Below are 20879 nucleotides of genomic sequence, written 5' to 3'. Positions count from 1 at the left end.
AATGGAAATTCTTTCAATTACAACTGAAGGTAACTTCCACTGCCTCAGATACCTGGAAAAGTACTGTTCAAAAGTGTCCCTTCCTACCTTCCCTTTTCACTTCATTGCTTCTACCTAGCACCAAGAAGAAATTATTTGGCAAGAAGGCTCAGGGCTATAGAGGATAAGAAAAAGCAGTGGTAAGAGCAATGAGAAGAGAGAGAAAAGGTTTTTTTTACATTCCGTACTTAAGTCAGGTCCAATTACCACAGGTATCAAGCCCACAGTTTAATGGAAGGGAGAAAGGGAGGCACTCCTAAGGTTGCCTCTGGTTGGCAATTCAATGCCAGGAATGTGTGTGAGACAGGCTGTGTAAACAATGAGGTATGTGTCCATAATTTATAAGCCAACTGATACAGCCCATTAGTGATATAGGATTTATTTTAATTTACATACATGAAAGCTATATATAAAAACTATATATAGAAGATTTCCTTCCTCCCTGTTGTGTTTTCGTTCTAGTACTTGACAACTCATGAAAGGATTATCTCTAGCAATCAGGAAGTCTTAAGCTCTAAAAACTTACCAAGTTGTTGGGGCTTCATCATCTCCCATTTCACCTTCTTCTACATCCATCCCTTCTTCTCTATCCTCAATGTGCTGGAAAAAAAGCAATAGCCTGTCATGAAGCAGTAATGGGGCAAAAGATAAAAAGATATACAATTAAGTCATTTATATATTATTACACAAATATCACTTGAGAAGTCTAGCTACAGTTAACTGTGCTATAATCTTTAAGGCAATGAGAATTTTGTATGGCAGGAATCCAAGAGAGGTATGATATAACACAATGAAATCATGTGTGAAAACAGAGTTAAACCAGTTATTCATCAAAACAAGGCAAAAGATTATTTCTGGGAACAAAGGATCTATGGCTAAATACTTTAGAAACACATATAATCACAAAGACAAATCAATAGTGAAATGGATAAGTGGCATGAAGAGGCAGTGCACAGGGGATGGAAAGATGGCTCAGCAGTTAAGAGACTTGTGGCTCTTCCAGAGGAACTGAGTTTGGTTGCCAAGTTGGGCAATTCACAACCCCCGTAACACCAGCTCAGGGAAGCAGACACCCTCTTCTGGCTTCCACAGACACTGCACTCATGTGTACATACACATAGACACAGACACACACAGACACATACACACACACACAATTTAAAAACAATTAACAACAACAACAACAAAAACCAGCTGGGGGTGAAGTGATACATGAGGAAAACTGTAAATTTCAGTCAACATATAGCAAATTCCTCAGCTTCAATAATAATCAAAGAAATGTAAATTAGGGAAAAAAACCCAAACCCTTATTTTTCAAGTGTTTTTTTTTTTTTTTTTTTTAAATCATTGAAGCAAAGATTACAAAGGATATAATTCCTAGTATTGGTGTAAGGTTGTAAGGAAATGGACAGGCATTCTTCACCTGTCAGTAGCAGCAAAATAAATGGATGTAACTTTATGGAGGCAAGTTACCAAATTTGAAAAACACGAGGCTGGAGAGGTGGCTCAGCAGTTAAGAGCACTGGCTGCTCTTGCAGAGGAACTGGGTTCAATTCCTAGCACCCACATGGCAGCTAACAACTGTCTTACTCCAGTTCCAAGAGATCCAATGCCCTCCTCTGACCTCCATAGGCATTGCATGACACAGGTGCACTTATATACATGCAAGCAATACACTCATACACCTAAAATAAGTACTTTTTAAAATTTGGAAAACCATATACTTTTTACTTATCCTAAAAAGATACCAGCATGATTTCACAATCATACATACAATACTATTCACTGTAGGTTTTCACTACTGCACATGATTTAAGTCAGACATGATGACAAAAGCCTGTTATCTGAACATCTGGGAGGTAGACGCGGGAGGACTAAGAGCTCAAGATAACCCTTGTCAACACAGTGAGTTTGAGATCAGCCTGAATTACCTAAGACCCTGGCTAAAAAATATAATTTAGATGCCTACTGAAAAAAGATCATGATACATACGTTCAAAGACTTATCACAGGCCATTAAAAAGAGACAGACCTAGATTTGCTGGTATAGGAATACATCAATTTAAAGAAATAAATGAATTTCAGAGCTGTATGTTTTATATCATCTCATGTGAGAAAAAAACAAGCTTGGAGAAATGCTCAAAAAGTCTTGCAAGGTTAGATTAAGACTGTGAGAAGTGGTTATAGACATTGTTTATAGAGATATGTAAAAAATGTAAATAATGCTGGGCGTGGAGGCGCATGCCTTTAGTCCCAGCACTTGGGAGGCAGAGGCAGGTGGATCTCTGTGAGTTCAAGGCCAGCCTGGTCTACACAGTGAGTTCCAGGCCAGCTGGGGCTACAGGGAGACCCTGTGTCAAAAAGACCGAAAAAAAAAAAAAAGTAAATAAAGTTTAAAGTAGAAAATACCTTATTTCTATAATCTGCATTATGTACAACTATTAAAATGCTAAGTACAGCTTTTCTAAAACCCACTTTAATAAGATTACAGCTTAAACAACAGGCCTTGAATTAGTCCTTGTTTTCACCCAATACCCTTTTTAAATGCTTTCTGTGGTAACAGATCAGTTGGGAGACCATAGAATACTTACATAATATCTGCTTCAATTGTTTTCTCATTTTTTAAAGTAAGTTGATGTTAAACTTTTATTTATTTATTTATTTATTTTTTACACCCACTTCCCAGATAGCACCCTCCCATAGCCTCCCTCCCCCCACTAGAGCCCTTATACTCTGATATCCGTGCTACTGTCTGCTGTGTTGTCGGCACCCCCAGCCATTCCCCACTACTTGCCCTTCTGGTGAATCTAGTATAACCCAAGATTAAAAGGGTCAATATAATTTCTTAAGAGTCCATATGTATAGCTAAAGTCTACATAACAAGCCACAATGCCAGACAGGCGATACCTTCCTTTGAGTTGTTGGCCAGGGTGGCCAAAGGGACTCCCAGATAGTAACCCAGCATAGATCTGGGAAAATGAACAGCAGACCCCAATCTTATCCAAAGGAATATTGACAACTGATTACTGCTAGATGAGGAACAGCTGACCCTCCTAACAAAGCCCTCTAAATAGGCTGACTAGATGTTAAACTTTTACCAACTAAACTTTTGGCATTTTTTTCATCCTTATTAAATACTAACTTTTTTACAGTTGAAAACACAGAAATTCTGTTATTCTCTGTTAATACATAAATACAAATTATTCTTCTCATTGGCATGTACTAAAATATTAAAGGAGGAAAAAAGTAATTTAAATTATAGGTTTACCAAATATGTAATACTTGACCAGCTTATCAAAATTGTACGTAATATTTGAACTAGTATATGAATTTTAACTATTGGGTTCAGAAGCTTCAGATAACCAAATAATTCTTTTGCATCGGTAATTGCGACAAGCATCCTTGTATTTCTCATATATGTATACATTACTTGTTTTTACTAGATTTTACATTTGGGAACGTAAGTACTGAAATTAAAAAACAAACAAACAAAAAACCCCCACAAAAAACCTGCTCTATGAGAAGGTTTCTTATCAGTCTCACCTTCTGACCCAGGGTGCTTTCCTGCTCATTGGTATTGAAAACAGTGACATTTTCCAGATTAAACTGACTCTGCAAGTTAAGACCTATTGAAAAAAGGAGAAAGATTTTCAATGCAAATCCATTGACACTTAACCTTATATAACTGTATCAGCTGGGCATGGTGGTGCACACCTTTGCTCTCAGTGACTGGGAGGCAGGAGCAGGCGGATCTCTGTGAGTTAGAGGCCAGCCTGGTCTATATAATGAGTTCCAGGTCAGCTAGGGCTACAGGAAAAAAAAAAATTCTGTGTCACGAAACCAAAACACAAAATGTTGAACCCACAATTAAGCAAATTATTAAGTAAAAATAACAACTGTACTTGATTTTCAAATACTTTAAAAAATTTACTTCTTAAAGTGCCTCTATAGAGTACTCAGAAATTTACAGCAATTTTGATAACAAATAGATCTATTTTTCTGAGACAGGGTCTTACTATGTAGTCTGTATTAGCCTTAAACTCATGATCCTTCTAAGTGCGAGAAACAGGCATGTACTACCATACTTGTTTGAGATGGTTCATTTTATTCGAGAAAAAAAATCCAAGTAGAATCTACAGTATTCAGAATTTTGCCAAAGTATAAATATAAATTATATCAATCAGAGAGTGTATATAATGCATAAATAAAAATAATGTAAAGAAAGTCAGATGATTTAACTGTCAGAGTAAGAAATTTGAAACAATCAGGTCTATATAGTGCTGGATGTGACTCAGGTATTTGTGTGATCTCAACTTTTCTGTTACTATCCTTTAAAATGTATACATAGAAACAGATATAGGTATGTATGTATATAAATTAGTATATTCACACTACCTTTACTCGCTATGCTTGCTGAGAGGGCCTAGAAGCAATCAGTGTATCTAGGGTTCAGCTTTTGGCTTTAACACTATCTTAAATAAAAGGAACTAGGCTCTTTGGAAAAATGGTGACTCCCAAGGTGGGGGGTGAGGAAAACACAAGATGAGCCTGGATAATCTTCTCATACCAGGAGGATCTGAAAGGTCTCCCAGTGACTAAAGCAGGAACAATTTGAACAAAAAAGTAAATTAATTTCAACCCAAAGAATAAAATATCCACAATTTCATTTGGAAAGAGGTAACTAAACTAGTAATGAGAGAGAATTAGTAAGGGCAGAAAACATGAGAGGAAAAGAACAAAAATAACTATGATACCCTAATAACACTCACTTTAGGTAAAATCCACTCATAAATAGTAGCAGGTACAGATTTAAGATGTAAAAATATCTGTACACAGTCTCAAAGTAGTGCCTTTCCCCACAAAGGGAAACACTGTAACTTCACTATAGAAAATACAGGAGATGCCACCTTAACCAAAAAATGAGTGGTAACAGTACCATCATAACCAAGTAATGAGGGGTTAACTATACCACCTTAACTAAGTAATGAGTGGTAACAATGCCATAATTAAGACACCATATCAAAATGCTGCTGTGAGAGGCACTTCAAATCCCTTGCATTGTTCTCCAAAAGCCTAACTTCAATTATGGAAAAAACATCTGACAAACTTGAATTGAAGACATTCTTTAAAATACCTATCCAGCACTCTCTAGGTATGTCAAGTCATGAAAAATAAGCAAAGATTAAGAGACTTTCATTGAAGAGACTAAGATAATGTGAAAACTAAATGTCATATGGATCCTGGAATAGAAAAAGGAAAAGTGACCATATTATTGAAATTCAAATGTCTGTATTTGACAATAAACGCTATAGAACTGCTGGGCTTTTAAAATTTAGTAACTGTGCTAGAATTACTGCTTACAGTAGGTATTCAGATACTCCATACTACCTTTGCAATTCCTGTCAAATAGGGGAAATCAGATATACAACAAAAGTTTTAGTAGCCTCCTAGGCCTGAAGAATAATAATAACTGAGAAATCCCATATCAAACCATCTTCCAAACTATATCTTCAGGTGAGGATGTAACAAACTGTAGTCTAGTATCAAGCTTTATGGACCACGTAGAGCATAAAGAGACTGAACTGGGCTGGACTAAAGTAATCTTAACTGGCAGTAGGCCCCCTTTAAGGGGCCAGACAGAAGGGACAAAAAAACCTCTCTGAAGGTAAGTATCTGCACTAGGCCTCAAAATTATTCTCTCTAATATCATCTCAAAAAATAACACACAACAGTAAGCAGACACAGAGACAAGACATCTAAGTGAGGAACAAAATCAGACAGTTGAAACAGATAGTTACACAGCACTGAAATGAAGAGATATGCACAAGAAAATGCTTACCATGTTTAAAAACTAAAAAACAAGCTCCAAAATATCACAAGGAATAAGAAACTAAAACTTAAGGCCAGGCATGGTAGCACCCACCTTTAATCCCAGCACTTGGGAGGCAAAGGCAGGCAGATCTCTGTGAGTTTAAGTCCAGCCTGGTCTACATAGTGAGTTCTAGGCCAGCTGAGGCTACAGGAAGACCCTGAATCAGGAAGAGGGAGAGAAAAAAAAAAAAGCCCAAAAAATCTTAGAAGCGAGGAAAAAATACAATAGATTTAAAAAGATCAAAAAGTTAGATATTGATTATTCTAGAGAATGTCAGACCAGGGCCAGCAAAATGGCTCAGTCTAATGACCTCAGTTCAATCCCTGGGCCCCACATAGTAGAAGTAGAGAACTGACTCCAAGTTATCCTCTGATCTCTACACACGGGAGTGCTCACACAAAGACACACAGAATAAATAAATAAATAAATAAATGTAATAAAAAGTTTAAAAAAGAACTTTAAAAAAAGAACAGGTGACTAGAAAGTAAAAGATGATCACTAATGAGATGAAATCTATATAATGCCAACCTAGAATTTTAAATCTGCTGGAACTGTTTTACAAGAACAAAGAAAAATCTCTTCAGGCAACAGTTCTGTACTAAATGACCATAGACAGAACATCAGAAGTACAGGAGTTCATATAGTCATAATACTGATCAAATGAAACAATTAGTAAGGCAAAACAAGCTAGACTGGTGACAAACAGAAAGTACATAAATCCACCACTGCATATACAAAGGCCTTACTACAGGCAGGTACTCCTGCATGTCCTTTAATTTAATCATCAAAGCACTATGAAGTAGATAGAACCTTAGTTCTATATTTAAATAGTGAAAAACCAAAACAAACAGGCACTATGATCTGGCATATTTGGAGAGACTGCAAACAGGGAAGGCTCTGTTTGAGAGAGGAGGAAGGCTAGCCTCTCTCCAGAGGAGAACTGGTTTAACAAATGTGTGCTTGATAATCATTAAACTGTACATAACAGCTTCAAATACTTTTCAGTGAGTTATATTTCACAATGAAAATTTGTAAAATAAAGAAATTAAATATGGCTAAAAGTAGTGAAAATAGAAACAAAAAAATAGGCTTACATTATAAAGTGAGATATAGACAAGATAGTTCATGTATCTACATATATTAGTAAGATTCAATGTACATTATTAAAAATAAACTTTGAACGTAAAGAATGACTGTGTCTCAACATTACCTATAATTTAACTAGGACTCGTATAATTATTTACAAGAAAATAAAGTGACAATTTCTATGCTTTCAACTTTTTGATTATCTTATTATGGCAGATGTGCTTACAAAGAATTTATTTAATGTATAAACCCTTACCTGATTTCTCAGATAGAGGAAAAAGCCTGGCCAAAAAGAGCTGAATTCGCCCACAGAAGACTGTATTCTGGGATTTAGATAATCTTCTGAGGAGATCTAACAAGAGACAGAAAAGATCATCCTATGCTTATTACAACCATACCCATGTTTTTTAACCAGTTTGTCCAGAGTGTTTTACTAAAGTAATGGTTCCCAAAGGGAGAATAGTCACAAAAGTACTATAAACCACCAACAAAGTAAGTCCAGTCAACAAGATAAATTTATTGTTTTTCTAATTTTCATTAGTTTGCACCTAGAACAGTTTAGCTTAAAGAATTAAAATTTTTTTTTTTAATTTTATGTGTATGTGTGTATTGCCTGCATGTGTCAAAGTACACCCATGTCGTGCAATGCCCACAGAGGTCAGAAAAGGGCGTTGGATCCCCTAGAACTGGAGTTACTGACAGGTGTTAGCTAACATGTGGGTGCTGGGATTTGAACCTAGGTCTTCTGTGAGAACATTCAGTGTTCTTAACTGCTGAGCCATCTTTCCAGCCCCAGTGAATGATATTTTAATAAATAAGACTGCTACTTTTTTTTCAGTCTTTTTGAGACAGGGTCTCCCTGTAGTCCCAGCTGGCCTGGAACTCGCTATGTAGACCAGGCTGGCCATGAACTCAGAGAGATCTGCCTGGCTTTGCCTCCCAAGTGCTGGGATTAAAGGCATACACCACCACGCCTAGCTAGACTGTTGCTTAAAAATGAAGATACTGAGGCTAGAGATGGCTCAGTGGTTAAGAACACTTGCTGTTCTTCCAGAGAACCTGGGCTCGATTTCCAGCATCCACGTGGTGGCTAACAACCCTCAGTAATTCCAGTTCCAGGGGATCCAACACCCTCTTCTGGTCTCTGTGGGGCACTGCACACATGGAGTACACTGCCATACATGCAGACAAAACATACATCCCGCCCCCCAAAAAAATTGTTCAGCTGGGCTTGGTGGCGCATGCCTTTAATCTCAGCACTCAGGAGGCAGAGGCAGGAGGATCTCTGTGAGTTCAAGGCCAGCCTGGTCTACATAGTGAGTTCCAGGCCAGCACAGGCTGCAAGGAAGACCCTGTCTCAAAAAAGACGCATATTTATTTATTAAAATATTTATTATTTTTATTTTATGTGTATGAGTGTATTGCCATATTGCCTGCATGTAAGTTAAGTGCACTGTGTCATGCAATGCCCGCAGAGGACAGAAGAGGCCGATGGATCCCCTGGAACTGGAGTTACAGACAGTTGTTAGCTGTCATGTGGGTGCTGGGATTCAAACCAGGGTCTTCTACAAGAACAACCAGTATTCTTAACCACTGAGCCATCTCTCCAGCCCTATCACTGGTATTTATGAAACAACCTATTTTTCTCATTACATTTTGAGTTTTAAAAGCACTAATTTAACTTACCATTGCACATACGTAGTAAATAATTTTTTCCAGCAGAATAGAATGTATTCTGAAATTAAGACAAAAATTATTACTATGCTTCAGAAGTTGCCACATTCCCTTCAGTAAGTCACAGGCAGTACAACATAACAGAGCACCAACACGGTCTCAGGCTCTATTATGCTACTTTTACTTATTTTAAAGCTAATATCGTCAGTGAAATAATGTTTTCAGATATGTAAGATAGCATGACCTTGAGCAGTAAACATCTAAAAGTATGTTTGTTTGCTTTGTTTTTTTAAAAGACTTATTTTTATTTATGTATACATGTATGTATCTGCCACATGTGTGCAGTACCCAAGGAGTCCAGAAAAGGACATTGGATCCCCTGGAGTATGCGTTAAAGGCAGTTGTGAGCTGACTGACGTGGGTGCTGGAAACCAAATTCAGGCCCTCTGGAAGAGCAACAAGTGCTCTTGACTACTAAGCCATCTCTTCAACCCGTTTAAGACAGGTTCTCCTTATGTAGCCCAGGCTAGCCTAGAACTCACAACTCTTTTGCTTGTGCCTCATGAGTGCTGGAATTACAGGTGTATGACACCATGCCTGACTGAAAGTATTATTTTCAAGTTAAAAAAAAAAAACTAATCAAGTTTTGCACTTCAAATTTTTCTCTATATTATGATTCTTCTCTCAAGCAAATAGTACATAATTCTTTCATAGAGACAAACTTTTGGCAACCACCAATACTAGAATTATGAGAAAAAAAAAATCCAAAAAACTATCTTCAGGATTCTATATCTATACGGAGATAATATTAGCAGGAAAAGGAAGCACTTACTGATTTCCAAGTAGCAACATTTTTTTCGACAAAAGTGAATATTGTGTCACATTGATCCAAAGGAAGGCAATCCAAAACATCGCCCAACAATACAAAAGGTGTTGATGCAGTACAAATACCTTCAAGTGGAGCATAAATCAATTTAAAAGTTTAAAACACTGTAAACTAGCCCATGAAAAACAATTCTAAAGACAAGGTTATATTACAAAGTATTCTTCATAACGTGTAACAAGGCTAAAAAACAAGAAATAAAAGCAATCTAAGAGTCCCAAAATTGGGACTCACGTAATCTTTTGTATGTATATTAATAATGATACACCAATTTTTAAAACAATATTTACTATGTGTCAAACACATTAAGTGCTTGACATATAATAAAATATTTATTCTTTATAGTCCTATGAGGTAGATCATTTTGCTTTCATTTTATAGAATGGGTAGGCTGAGACAGAGAGGTTAAATAACTTGCCCAAGATCAGAGAGCCAGTAAATGGTAGAACTGGGATACGAACCCAGGCAGTCTGACTCCACAGTCTGTTCTCTTCACCACTAAGCTATTCAAAAGAATATAATGCACCCAATTAAAAACAATGGTTATGACTATAATTACTTGGAAAAAACTTATGATATAATGTTAAATGAAAAGGGGAGGATTCAAAATTGTATGTGCATTATAATTACAACATTAATATTTTTCAAAGATTAAAGAAATGAAAACTATATACCAAAAGGAATGGTAGTTTCTTAAAGTAGAAGAATTATGACTTCTATTTTCCCTTTTTCTAACTTCCAAATGTTTTATAATGTTGCTAACTTGTCTTTGTGATTCGAAAAGATTACCTTCAAAGTAGATAAGAAAAAGCTTTTAATTTATTTCAACTATGATTTTAACATTTAAAGTGGCTATCTTTTTAGGGAAGAGAATGATAAAGTAGAAAGTTACTATTTGTCTCTAAAATTAATGACATCAAAGAACAGTAATAAAGATTTTTCTTAAGGCCATTTAGACTGGCTAATATTTTTGTATCTCTACTCATGCTTCTGTGTAGGGTCACAGGAACTTAAATACTGCATTTAAAGAAAAGTAGCTAACTGTATATGGTATGTGGAGAAAAGAAAAATGTATGGGCAATGTAAGCAAAAAACACTGAGTGAATACAGTATGCCCAGGAAAAGGAAGTACGATTTCCAGTTCTACCTTGTTCTGTTACAACCACATCTGAAATGTGATGTGAAGAATACTGTCTAGAATCAGGGGAGCATAAGGTAGCAGATTTCAAACCAATACAAGGGTTGATGTCATCAGAACTATGCAGAAGGACTCAATGATCTCCATCAACAGGCTTGGTATGGCAGAGGTGGACAACCACTTGTCAAGGTCATAGCAGGGAGGCAGGCTAGGCCTAAAATTCCTAAAGACACTTAGATTCTGTGATACTATACATTCTGTGCATCCAAGAAATTTAAAAGGCATACTTTTTGCCTTTTTCTACAGGACAGTATGAGAGTTAAGTCATATTTAATAATTATAATATCTGAATAATTTATTTATATTCCAGTGCCAAAGATTCTGAGTCAGCAGAACTAAATGAGTACCTAAGCATCTCACTTAAAGATAAAAATCAGCTGGACATTCTAATGAGTTGGTAAGTGTGGAAACACTGTGTTATACAAAGTCCCAGCACCTTCAGTCTATAGTCTTGTTTCTCTCTCTCTCTCCATCCATCCATCCATCCATCCATCCATCCATCCATCCATCCATCCAGTCTTTTTGAGATGGGGTCTCTTTGTAGCCCCAACTGGCCTAGAACTCACAATGTAGACCAGTCTGGCCTTGAACTCAGAGATCCACCTGCCTCTGCCTCCCAAGTGCTGGGATTAAAGGTGCATGCCACCATGCCTGGCTCGTTTCTTTATCTTAACTTTGGCTATAGATATCCCTCTCCAGGTTCCTAAACACTAAGCTATGATCATGTTTTCATGGGTTAACAGTATATATTTTTTCCTACCTAAATATTTCCCTTTATCACATGGCAAATTTCAACCCTGTCTTCCAAAACAGAGTAAATGTCAGCTTTGTCAGATATCAAAGCTCCTTGATATCCTTGAGCACACACCTTATTTATGCTTCTGAAACACATCCTATATAAATCCACTGCATAATTTAGCATATTCCGACTAATCACCATAGTAATAAGCAAGTTTGTTTATTTTTATCACATTTATTTATGAATGTATGTGCATGTGTTTGGTGTTCTGAGGACAACTTACGGGAGTTAGTTCTGTCCTTCCACCATGTGGACTGAATTCCGGTATCAAGCTTGGTGGCAAGTGTGCTTACCTACTGAGTCATCTTGTCAGTCCTAAGTTTTTAAAAGGTAGATTTTTTTTTTTTTTTTGGTCTTTTTGAGACAGGGTCTCCCTGTAGCCCCAGCTGACCTGGAATTAGCTATATAGACCAGGTTGGGTCTCAAACTCACAGAGATCCACCTGCCTCTGCCTCCCGAGTGCTGAGACTAAAGGTGTGTGCCACCATGCCTGGAGACTTATTTTTTTTAATGTTTTAGCCAATAAATGTCTGTACACTGAATAGAAGCTCAATAAATATCTGCCAAATTGAACTAAATAAAATATACTTATGGATAATTTGAAAACATTTCACTTAAAGAACCAATAATGATCTCTCAAAAATAAGCTTTCTCCTTAAACTAAAAGAAAACTATTTGAGTCTCTATTTACAGCTGAAGTTCACAAGTCCTCATCTTTCTCAATTAAAGTTCTAGATATAGCTTTCGAAATTTGTAGTAAAGCCATCACCAGCCTTAAATGAGTAATATATTAAGTTAATTAATGAACAAAAAACATACTGCAACCTGACAGAAACTGAGTAAGGAAAGTTGCTTTGCGGAACGCAAGTATGCTCAATGAATGAATGAATGAATGAATGGGCAGCTAAGTATAGTAAGTAAAATAAGAACTTAGGAACTTAAAGTTACAAAACAGCTTGTTGTAACACCGGGAAATCATTTTTACCTTGTGTGTTCCAGGTCTGTAGAGATAATATCAAAAAGCACATGATATGAATACTTAAAAGATTAAAAGGCAGTTTTGACATATATGAATTGTAATCACTAGGTTCAAGAATGCTCAACTTTTTTTTCAATTCTTTCCTAAAATATTTAACATAGGTATCAAAGTGCCTGTATGCTTTGTTGAAGGTCTCTCAAATCTGTCTACCTTGGACTGCTGCACTGAATAATCCTGCTGAGTTTTCCTGCCAGCAGTCTCCTGCAGAGCTGCCTGTTAGCATGGCACACAAGGCCTTTACACTCATCTGCCCACCTAGCTTCTCTCACCAGTCCCAGTCAGCACAGTCCTCTCCTGGCCTGTGTATAACTACTTCCCCGTTTCTCACAAACTCAACCTCTCATGTCCCTACTCTTGGGCTCTCCCCCGAAGCCTATTTCGAGGCAGGGTCTTATCCTGTCTCAAATTCTTAATTCTCCTGATTTAGTCTCACAAATGCTGGGATTATAGGCATGTGTCACCAAGCCCAATCCGTCTTTTTATTTTTTTTTATTTTTTATTATTTTTATGTGCATGTGTGTATTGCCTGCATGTAGCTAAGTGCATCTGTGTCATGCAATGCCCGCGGAGGTCAGAAGAGGCTGTTGGATCCCTGGGATTGGAGTTCCAGACAGTTGTTAGCTGCCATGTGGGTGCTAGGATTCGAATCTGGGTCTTCTGTAAGAACCACCAGTATTCTTAACTGCTGAGCCATCTCTCCAGCCCCCCATCTGCCTTTTTAAAACCTCTTCTGATTCCTTTAGATTCTAAATTTTGGGAATCACTTTCACCGTATTGAATTCAACACAGTTCAACCACAGTACTTACAGCACATTAAGATAGTAAGATATTTACGCATCTTTCCTCTATTACCCACTAGGCTCCTTATAGATGAGCAGTATGATTTATTCGACACTGAATCTCCAAATCCTTAACTTAGTACCAGGCACATGGCAGATGCTCAATAAATATCTATGTATAATTAAAACATTTGGAGAACAAAGAAAGTACAAAATGTGCATTACACAATAGAGATGAGAAATAAGTATGAACAGCGTCTTGACAAGGTGGGAGCCAAACAAAACTTAGAGAGCATGCATGAGGCTCTCTGTTTGATCTCCAGCACCACACACAAAGAATGAACAAAATCAGATGGGTACAGAGGTATAGGCAGAAGTTTTAGATAGAGCATGTCATAGCCAAAACAACTTGAAGAAACAAAACAAACCATACTTACCTTCAGTTACTCCCCCAATAGCAAGAGAAATAATAGCTAAAACGTTCTCACATGCTGAATGATTTATCTATCAACAGAGGAGAGACTATTTAATTTAGGAACAAGAATCCAGACTAATCTGTTAACAATAAAAACACGTTTTTTGACATTACATTGTTAAACAGAAATAGATTTCTCATACAAAATAAAATTAATTTCTAAAATGGAAAAACAAAACATGAACAGTAAAACACAAATTATAGAAGTATGTCAAACAATAAACAGTTATTCCATTAAAATCCAATGGTCTCAGAAAAATGGTGACATTAGCATGACTAGACTATATGCTAATCAGGCACTTCTAGAAATGCTGAGGTTATGACTGAACCAATGCCTCAGGGCAAAGGCATGGTCTGCATATTTAATGCTGAGGCCTTGGTGAAGATCTTCTACCTGTAGTGCTTAGGTACTGTAAAATCAAAGTAACAAGCAATTACTGGGTTTCTAAATTATGGTGTTTTATACAACACTGATAAAATGGTATTTCCCTTCTCACAAATGAAACTGAAGCGCTGAAATGAAAATGATTTTCTCAGTACCTGACAATGGAGAAATTACTAAGTCTGAAAAAAAAGAGTCAATCAGTTTCATCCAGAATTGTCTGAGAAAAAAGGGGGACAATGTGTTATGGTCCTAACATATGAATCTAACACTAGGGGACCCAGTCTCTGCTTGACCAAAAATAAACTGTTGAAAATCCTGCTAAAGACAAATATTCAGATTCTTCATGACTCAATTAGATTTCCCTACTGAGGCTGAATAAGCCTTAGTTATGTATGCTTAGCTGAGGAAGATGCCACAGGAAAATGAGGGCATGGAATCATAGTTCCTAAGTCTAACACCTTTGGCCTAGACCTTTTATGCAAGTACATGACATGTCACTATTTATACATCAAAGTGAGATTTCACTTTTAACATCTTCTTCCAAAAAAAACCCAAAACGATTTATTTACTCATCCTATGTGCATGTGTGTGTCCCTGTGTGCACATGGAGACTGGGGACAACTTGCAGGAGTCAGTTCTCGCCTACCATTTAGGTTCTCCCCAGAACCTAAATTCAGGTTATTAAGCTCTGTTGCTGGTGCCTTTACCTACTGCACAATCTTACTGGCTCTGTCTTTACTTCTTGCTCATTAAAGCTGCATGTTAGGGCTGGAGAGATGGCTCAGCAGTTAAGAGCACTGGCTGCTCTTGCAGAGGACCCAGGTTCAATTTCCAGCACCCATATGGTAGCTAACAACAGTCAGTAACTCCAGTTCCAGGAGAATCTAATGCCCTTTCTGACCTCTGCAGGCATTGCACAACACCAGTGCACTTACACACAGGTAATACACTCATACACAAAAAATAAATTAAAAAAAAAAGACTGCATGTCAAAACTTCTATCATCAAGTTCTTAAAATTACACCTGGATTATCAAAATCCTTAATTATTACATATCTCCTATACTGGCTACCAACTCAGCTTTTATGTGGTAGAATGTCAATGTTAAGAAATAAATGCCATGTTTAAATAATCATTTTAAAAATGAAAGCAGTTTTTAATAACACGTTTTATTGCTTTACCAGCAAATTTTAACAACAAATAAAGGAAAAAAAAATACTTACAATCTCTTCTTCTAGAACACCTCTGAAAGCTTGGTCAAGGGTACATTTTTTTTCATTTTCACTATTAAAAACAAAAGAACCTTCATCACATAAATAGTTCACTGTAAATATTCAGGGAGTTCTTCATGGTCATTGAATAACGCCTTACCTGCCAGGTAACTGGCTGAAGGTGTTCAACAATGGCTTGATATTTTTGTTGTTCAAGGCCTCTCTGGTAGATTTCTACAAAAAAAAAAGCAAATAATTGGAAAACTTTTAGTTATTGTTGACTGAAAATACACCTTCATCAACATGTCTAACTATGAAATGATTATATCTGGGAAACATTTCCTGCCAGTCATGCTCAATAATCCCTACCTCAAATACTACTTAATGATCCAGATCCTCATTGTGTTAAATCTAGCAAGAGCTCCTAGCTAGACATTTGCATTCTAGGTTTCTTCTCTTACTGTCTTTAAATATCACATCCATGAGTGCTTTCTACTAACAAAACATCTTGTCAAGCATGGTGGCGCATTCTACAACTAGCACCAAGGAAGGTGGATCATGAACTCAAGGCCGAGCTGAACTACCTGAGTTCCAATCCAGTCTGAATTACACAAGACTGTCTCAAAATACCAAACCAAGCCCACCAACAACCCACAAACCCAATCTCTTTATGGCTCCTTAATTACATGTTCTGGGTTTTTTGTTTTGAGACAGACTCCCTATAGCCTGAGCTGGCCTAGAACTTACTATGTAGAGCAGGCTTGTTTAGGTTTCTCAAAGATCTGCCTGCCTCTGCCTCCTGAGTGCTGGATTAAAGACATGTACCACCACACCCAGCCGGTTTTGAAGTTTTATAGCTCCCTCAAGATCCATGATATTATTTCACTAAATTACCCAGTCTTGTTTCCCACTAGTGCACTCACACTTTCATGCTGTTTTTCCACCTGTTTAATTCAAATTCTATATTTTCTTTCAGACTACTTTAAGACCTACCTCTTCCAGGCACCTTGCTTAGTATGGTACCAGGCAGGCAAATCTAGGCAATGAATAAGTAACTGGTGGTTGTCTTAAAGTGGTCCTTACGAGAACAAAAATATTTCAGTCATTCATTTTGTGTAAACCTGCATGTATTTGGGGGAGTCATATTATTACTTTATATTTAGATCTCTACAGTAAATGTCCATTCCTGGCTCTGCCATTAGGTAAGCTGAGTAATTTGGGAACATCCCTTTACCTCTTTACATTTCTTCACCTTCACCAGTTATAGATCTTTAATGCCACCAGCAGCAGTGGCATCATAGGGAAATTTGTTAGAAGTGCAGAATGTCTGGCCTCCACTTAAGAGGTAATAAATCAGCATCTTCATATCACATGATCTCCAGGTGATTAACATCAAACATTGAAGCTTGAAAAGCCCTGGACTAAATGATCCTGGATTAAATGGCGCTATAGCTCAGTGGCAGAGCACTTGCTTGGCAGGTGCAAGACCCTAGTTCTAGTCCCAGGACCAAGAGAAAAAGGTAAAAAGTTCAGTTCAGGGCTATTGTGATGGAAGAAAATGACTCTAATGACATACCTTTTTAAAAATATTTTTTAATATTTTATTTTTATTTTATGTGTATGCGTGTACGCCTGCATGTAAGTGCATCCGTGTTGTGCAGTGCTCATGGAGGTCAGAAGGCGGCATCTGATCCCTAGAACTGGAGTTACCGAGAGTTGTTGGTGCTGGGAATTGAACCCAGGTCCTCTGTAAGAGCAGCCAACACTCTTAACCGCTGAGTCATCTCTCCAGCACCTAATGACATACTTTTAAAACCCTGCAAAGCAGAAAACTACTCAAGACAACTACTGACTACAAAGAATCATTCTTCTTCTTTCATAGCCTTTCATCCTGGCATTATTACAACTACCTAAACACAGTTAAATATCCGAGTTAAAACATACACGAAGCCGGGCGTGGTTGTGCAAGCCTTTAATCCCAGCACTTGGGAGGCAGAGGCAGGCGGATCTCTGTGAGTTCAAGGCCAGCCTGGTCTACACAGTGAGTTCCAGGGTAGCTGGGGCTACAGGGAGGCCCTTCTTAAAAAAGAACAACAACAACAAAAAAAAAATGGTAGAGGTAAGCAAACAGCTTATAACTGTGATTTTTCATACATAAACACTGAAAGGACAGTGGACGTAACGTCAGAAAACCTAGCAAAGCCAGTCGCTTAACTTTTGTTTGGGGGCAGTGGGGATGTCTTAGTTTCCAGCTCATGTAGCAGAGTTGATAAACACATAAATGAGCTATCATCAAAGTGCTCTATGAAGTGTTTCCTAAATGCAAGAACAAAATACCATCAGCTGCTGAGCCTTCTGAAGGCTATGCTTGCCTTTGCCCACTCAGGAGTTCCTTACCCTCATCTCTGAGATACAGAGCTAATGTCAATGAACTGGCTGCTCGATTAACCACCTGGCAGTGTAGGAGGCGGGGAGGGAACACCGGCTGGGGCAGAACCCACTCCCGCCCTCCCCCTTCAGCTCCTTGGGAACACATCTGCCCCACTAAGTGAGCAGAGGAGCTGGAAGCTGTCTTGAACTAGTCTGTTGGTGAGCTCTCCATGCAGGGCACAAAGGCGGCCAGAACAAGTAGTCCGAGGACCCCCAACTCGTGGGCGGAGGCGGACGGCAGAGGCCCCACAGACGAGTTAGGTAGTGCTCCTTTGCCTGGCCGCCAGTCCCCGAAGGGGCTGGGACAGGACGCCGCGGCGTTAACCCGTCGCTCTCGCTTTACCTTCGGGGAATATCTGAGGGGGAGGAAGGGAAAGAGGAGCGCTGGGTCAGCCCCAGGGCCTTTAGCCTCCAGCTCACCGTAAACCGCGTCCGCGCCTCAGGCAAACTGAAAAGCGGCGGCGTCGGAGACATCTTCTAGGTTGCGCGTGCCCACCACCGCGCTGTGGCGCCGGATGATGACGTCAGATCGCAGCGCGCCTACGGCGGCCTGTGCGCCGAAGGGCTGGGCCGCCGATGTGCTGACGCCCGTGAGGTGGGCGTCAGTCCCTGATTCGCTTCTCTATGCCTTGGCCTGGGTCCTAGGCGACACTGGGGGCGGAGCGGACGCGGGTGGCTTTCTCCGTCTGCTATGTGTTCCCAGGTGGGGGGACAGGTGGTGCTTTTCCTGGCTAGGAGAGTGCGCGGGAATGGCGGCTGCTTGCGGCTCCCTGAGCGCGCCGGAAGGTAGCCGCTGTGCGGGAAGCCCGGGCTGAGCTCGTCTGAGGAAGTGGAGTCGCTGACCCGGGATCTTCCCGGAAGTCTGGGTGTCGGAGCAGTAACTGTAACTGTTTGCTGTTCCTGTGGCTCAAGAACCTTGGAGGTCACGGAGCAGTAATACCTACTTCACAGTTGTAAAGAACGAGGTGGTAACGGGAGGTGTGACTAAAAGATATTTATTATTCATATCGTTCACTGGAATCAAATTTGCAGGCTTATGTAGTTCTCTAGGGAAAGAGGAAGACTTACCAGAGATGCAGAGCTCAGTGCCGATTGGAAAATGAGTGGCGCTGCATTCAGGACGTAGGGACACCTTGCTCATGGCCGAAATGAAAAAAGCTAAGATGTGCAGTGCTGCTTTTTTTTTTTTCCCCTCCTGACACCAAGTAAGAATACAAGCAGTTTAGGAAATACAGGCAGTTTAGGAAAAGATGACTTAGCAGAATCTTGCTCCTAAGTGGAAATTACGAACATTATGGCTACCTAGAGCATTGCAGGGGTTTTTTCTTTTCTTTTTGACCAATAGGATCCTTAGTTTGTATAAATTTACAAACAGAAAATAATTCAGAAAAATATTTTGTTGGTTGATGATAACTGATAGGATTATCATTTTACTACAGATGATTATTAGCTCGTTAGAAGGCAAGACCTCCGAGGTAAAGTACAAGTACTTTAAACATGATTTGGGAATGGTAGTATTTAAGAATAATAATTCAAAATTACAAATACAAAATTATGGAGGAGGTGATGTGTGCCTATAATCCCAGGTACTTAGGAGAGTGGGACAGGGGGACTGAGTTTGAGACCAGACTGGGCAACATAGCAAGACCCCCTGTTTCAAAAAAGTAAAATGAATAATATAAAATTACTTAGGAAAGTATGTGGATGACGGCATATCACAGCTATCATAAACATAAAATCCAGACTAACTTGTGGTATCCCTCTGGTCACTTCCACATTTCTGACTGCATATTCTTTTTTTATTTTAAAAAATATTTTATTATTTTTATTTTAGTGTATGAGTGTATTGCCGGCATGTATTTGATTGCACCCGTGTCGTGCAATGCTGCGGAGGTCAGAAGAGGGCTTCAGATTCTCCTGGAACTGGAGTTAAGGACGGTTCGTAAGCGCCACGTGGGTGCTGGGAATCGAACCTGGGTCCTCTGCCAGAGTAGTCAGTGCTCTTAACCTCTGAGCCATCTCTCCAGCCCTGACTGCATATTCTTTATCATTTCATCATATGAGAATGGTTATGCACTATCTTGATGAAATCAGGAAGGTAATTTAGCCTGAAGGATTAGTTATACTGTAGAAGGTACCTTTTTTGAAGCCTCATAACTCAGCTATTGTTTGTGGCACATCTGTGTCTTCTCTGGAGTTTTTTGTTTGTATGGTGGTCATTGACCTGAGGACTGACACCTGACAGCTGCAGCCAGAGCTAGCCCAGCTGGACATGGCTCCTGTGCTACAGGTTCCCCTTCTTCCAACAAGTCAGTCCTTGGTGAAGAGAAGCAGCCATGAAGCTGAAGTGTTCGAGCTGTTATCAAGGACAGAGCAATGTTTAAAAAAGCATCTTTTTCTTTGGGGTCCTGGATGCTTACCAGGGTCTACAAGAAGGAGGTTGTCATTGTGGGCCAAGAAGACTTGTGGAATAATACAGTTGGTTCTCCAGAAAGAGAAAAAAGTGGTTCTAAAACAAGCAGCACAAAAATGTCAGGAAAGGAAGGACAAAAATGATGAGACAAATACCAAATAGTATGCTGACAGACTTAAACTCCTCTGTATCAGAAATTGCCTTAAAAGTAAATTGAAATAATAAAATTGGTAGAATAAAAGCAAATGCAATACATGGCCCTTGAGATGACTCAGTGGTAAAAGTAAGCTTGATAACCTGAGTTTGATTCCCTAGAACCCACAGTGAAAGGAGAGAATCAACTCCTAAAAGTTGTCTTCTTGGCTGAGCATGGTGACACACGCCTTTAATCCCTGCACTGGGGTCAGCCTAGTCTACATAGTGAGTTTTGAGACTACATCACTCTCACACACACACACACACACACACAAAAAAAAAAACAAACAAACAAACAAACAAAACAAAAAACCCAAGCCAGGTGTGGTAGTGCATGCCTTTAATCCCAGCATACAGGAGGCAGAGGCAGGCAGATCTCTGTGAGTTCAAGACCAGCCTGGT

General features: G+C 38.9%; 1 protein-coding gene across 1 annotated transcript in view; it reads right to left on the bottom strand.

Moving 5' to 3' along the window:
* Positions 1–18492, bottom strand: part of Thoc1 (THO complex 1) — a 48085-nt gene extending 29593 nt beyond the window's left edge. Inside the window, exons 1-9 of the mRNA XM_008826959.3 lie at positions 18290–18492; positions 15600–15673; positions 15452–15512; positions 13806–13872; positions 9503–9621; positions 8683–8731; positions 7253–7348; positions 3582–3664; positions 566–639 (exon numbers count right to left, since the gene is read on the bottom strand). Coding sequence (XP_008825181.1) covers positions 566–639; positions 3582–3664; positions 7253–7348; positions 8683–8731; positions 9503–9621; positions 13806–13872; positions 15452–15512; positions 15600–15673; positions 18290–18343 — 677 coding nt within the window. The 5' untranslated portion in view covers positions 18344–18492. The remainder of the gene's footprint in view (positions 1–565; positions 640–3581; positions 3665–7252; positions 7349–8682; positions 8732–9502; positions 9622–13805; positions 13873–15451; positions 15513–15599; positions 15674–18289) is intronic.
* Between the last annotated feature and the right edge of the window lie 2387 nt (positions 18493–20879).

The sequence above is a fragment of the Nannospalax galili genome, unplaced genomic scaffold, assembly GCF_000622305.1.
Source record: "Nannospalax galili isolate Female #2095 unplaced genomic scaffold, S.galili_v1.0 scaffold511, whole genome shotgun sequence".
Taxonomy (NCBI): Eukaryota; Metazoa; Chordata; class Mammalia; order Rodentia; family Spalacidae; genus Nannospalax; species Nannospalax galili.
The sequence above is the reverse complement of the archived record's forward strand: the minus strand, read 5'-3'. Positions and strand labels throughout refer to the sequence as shown.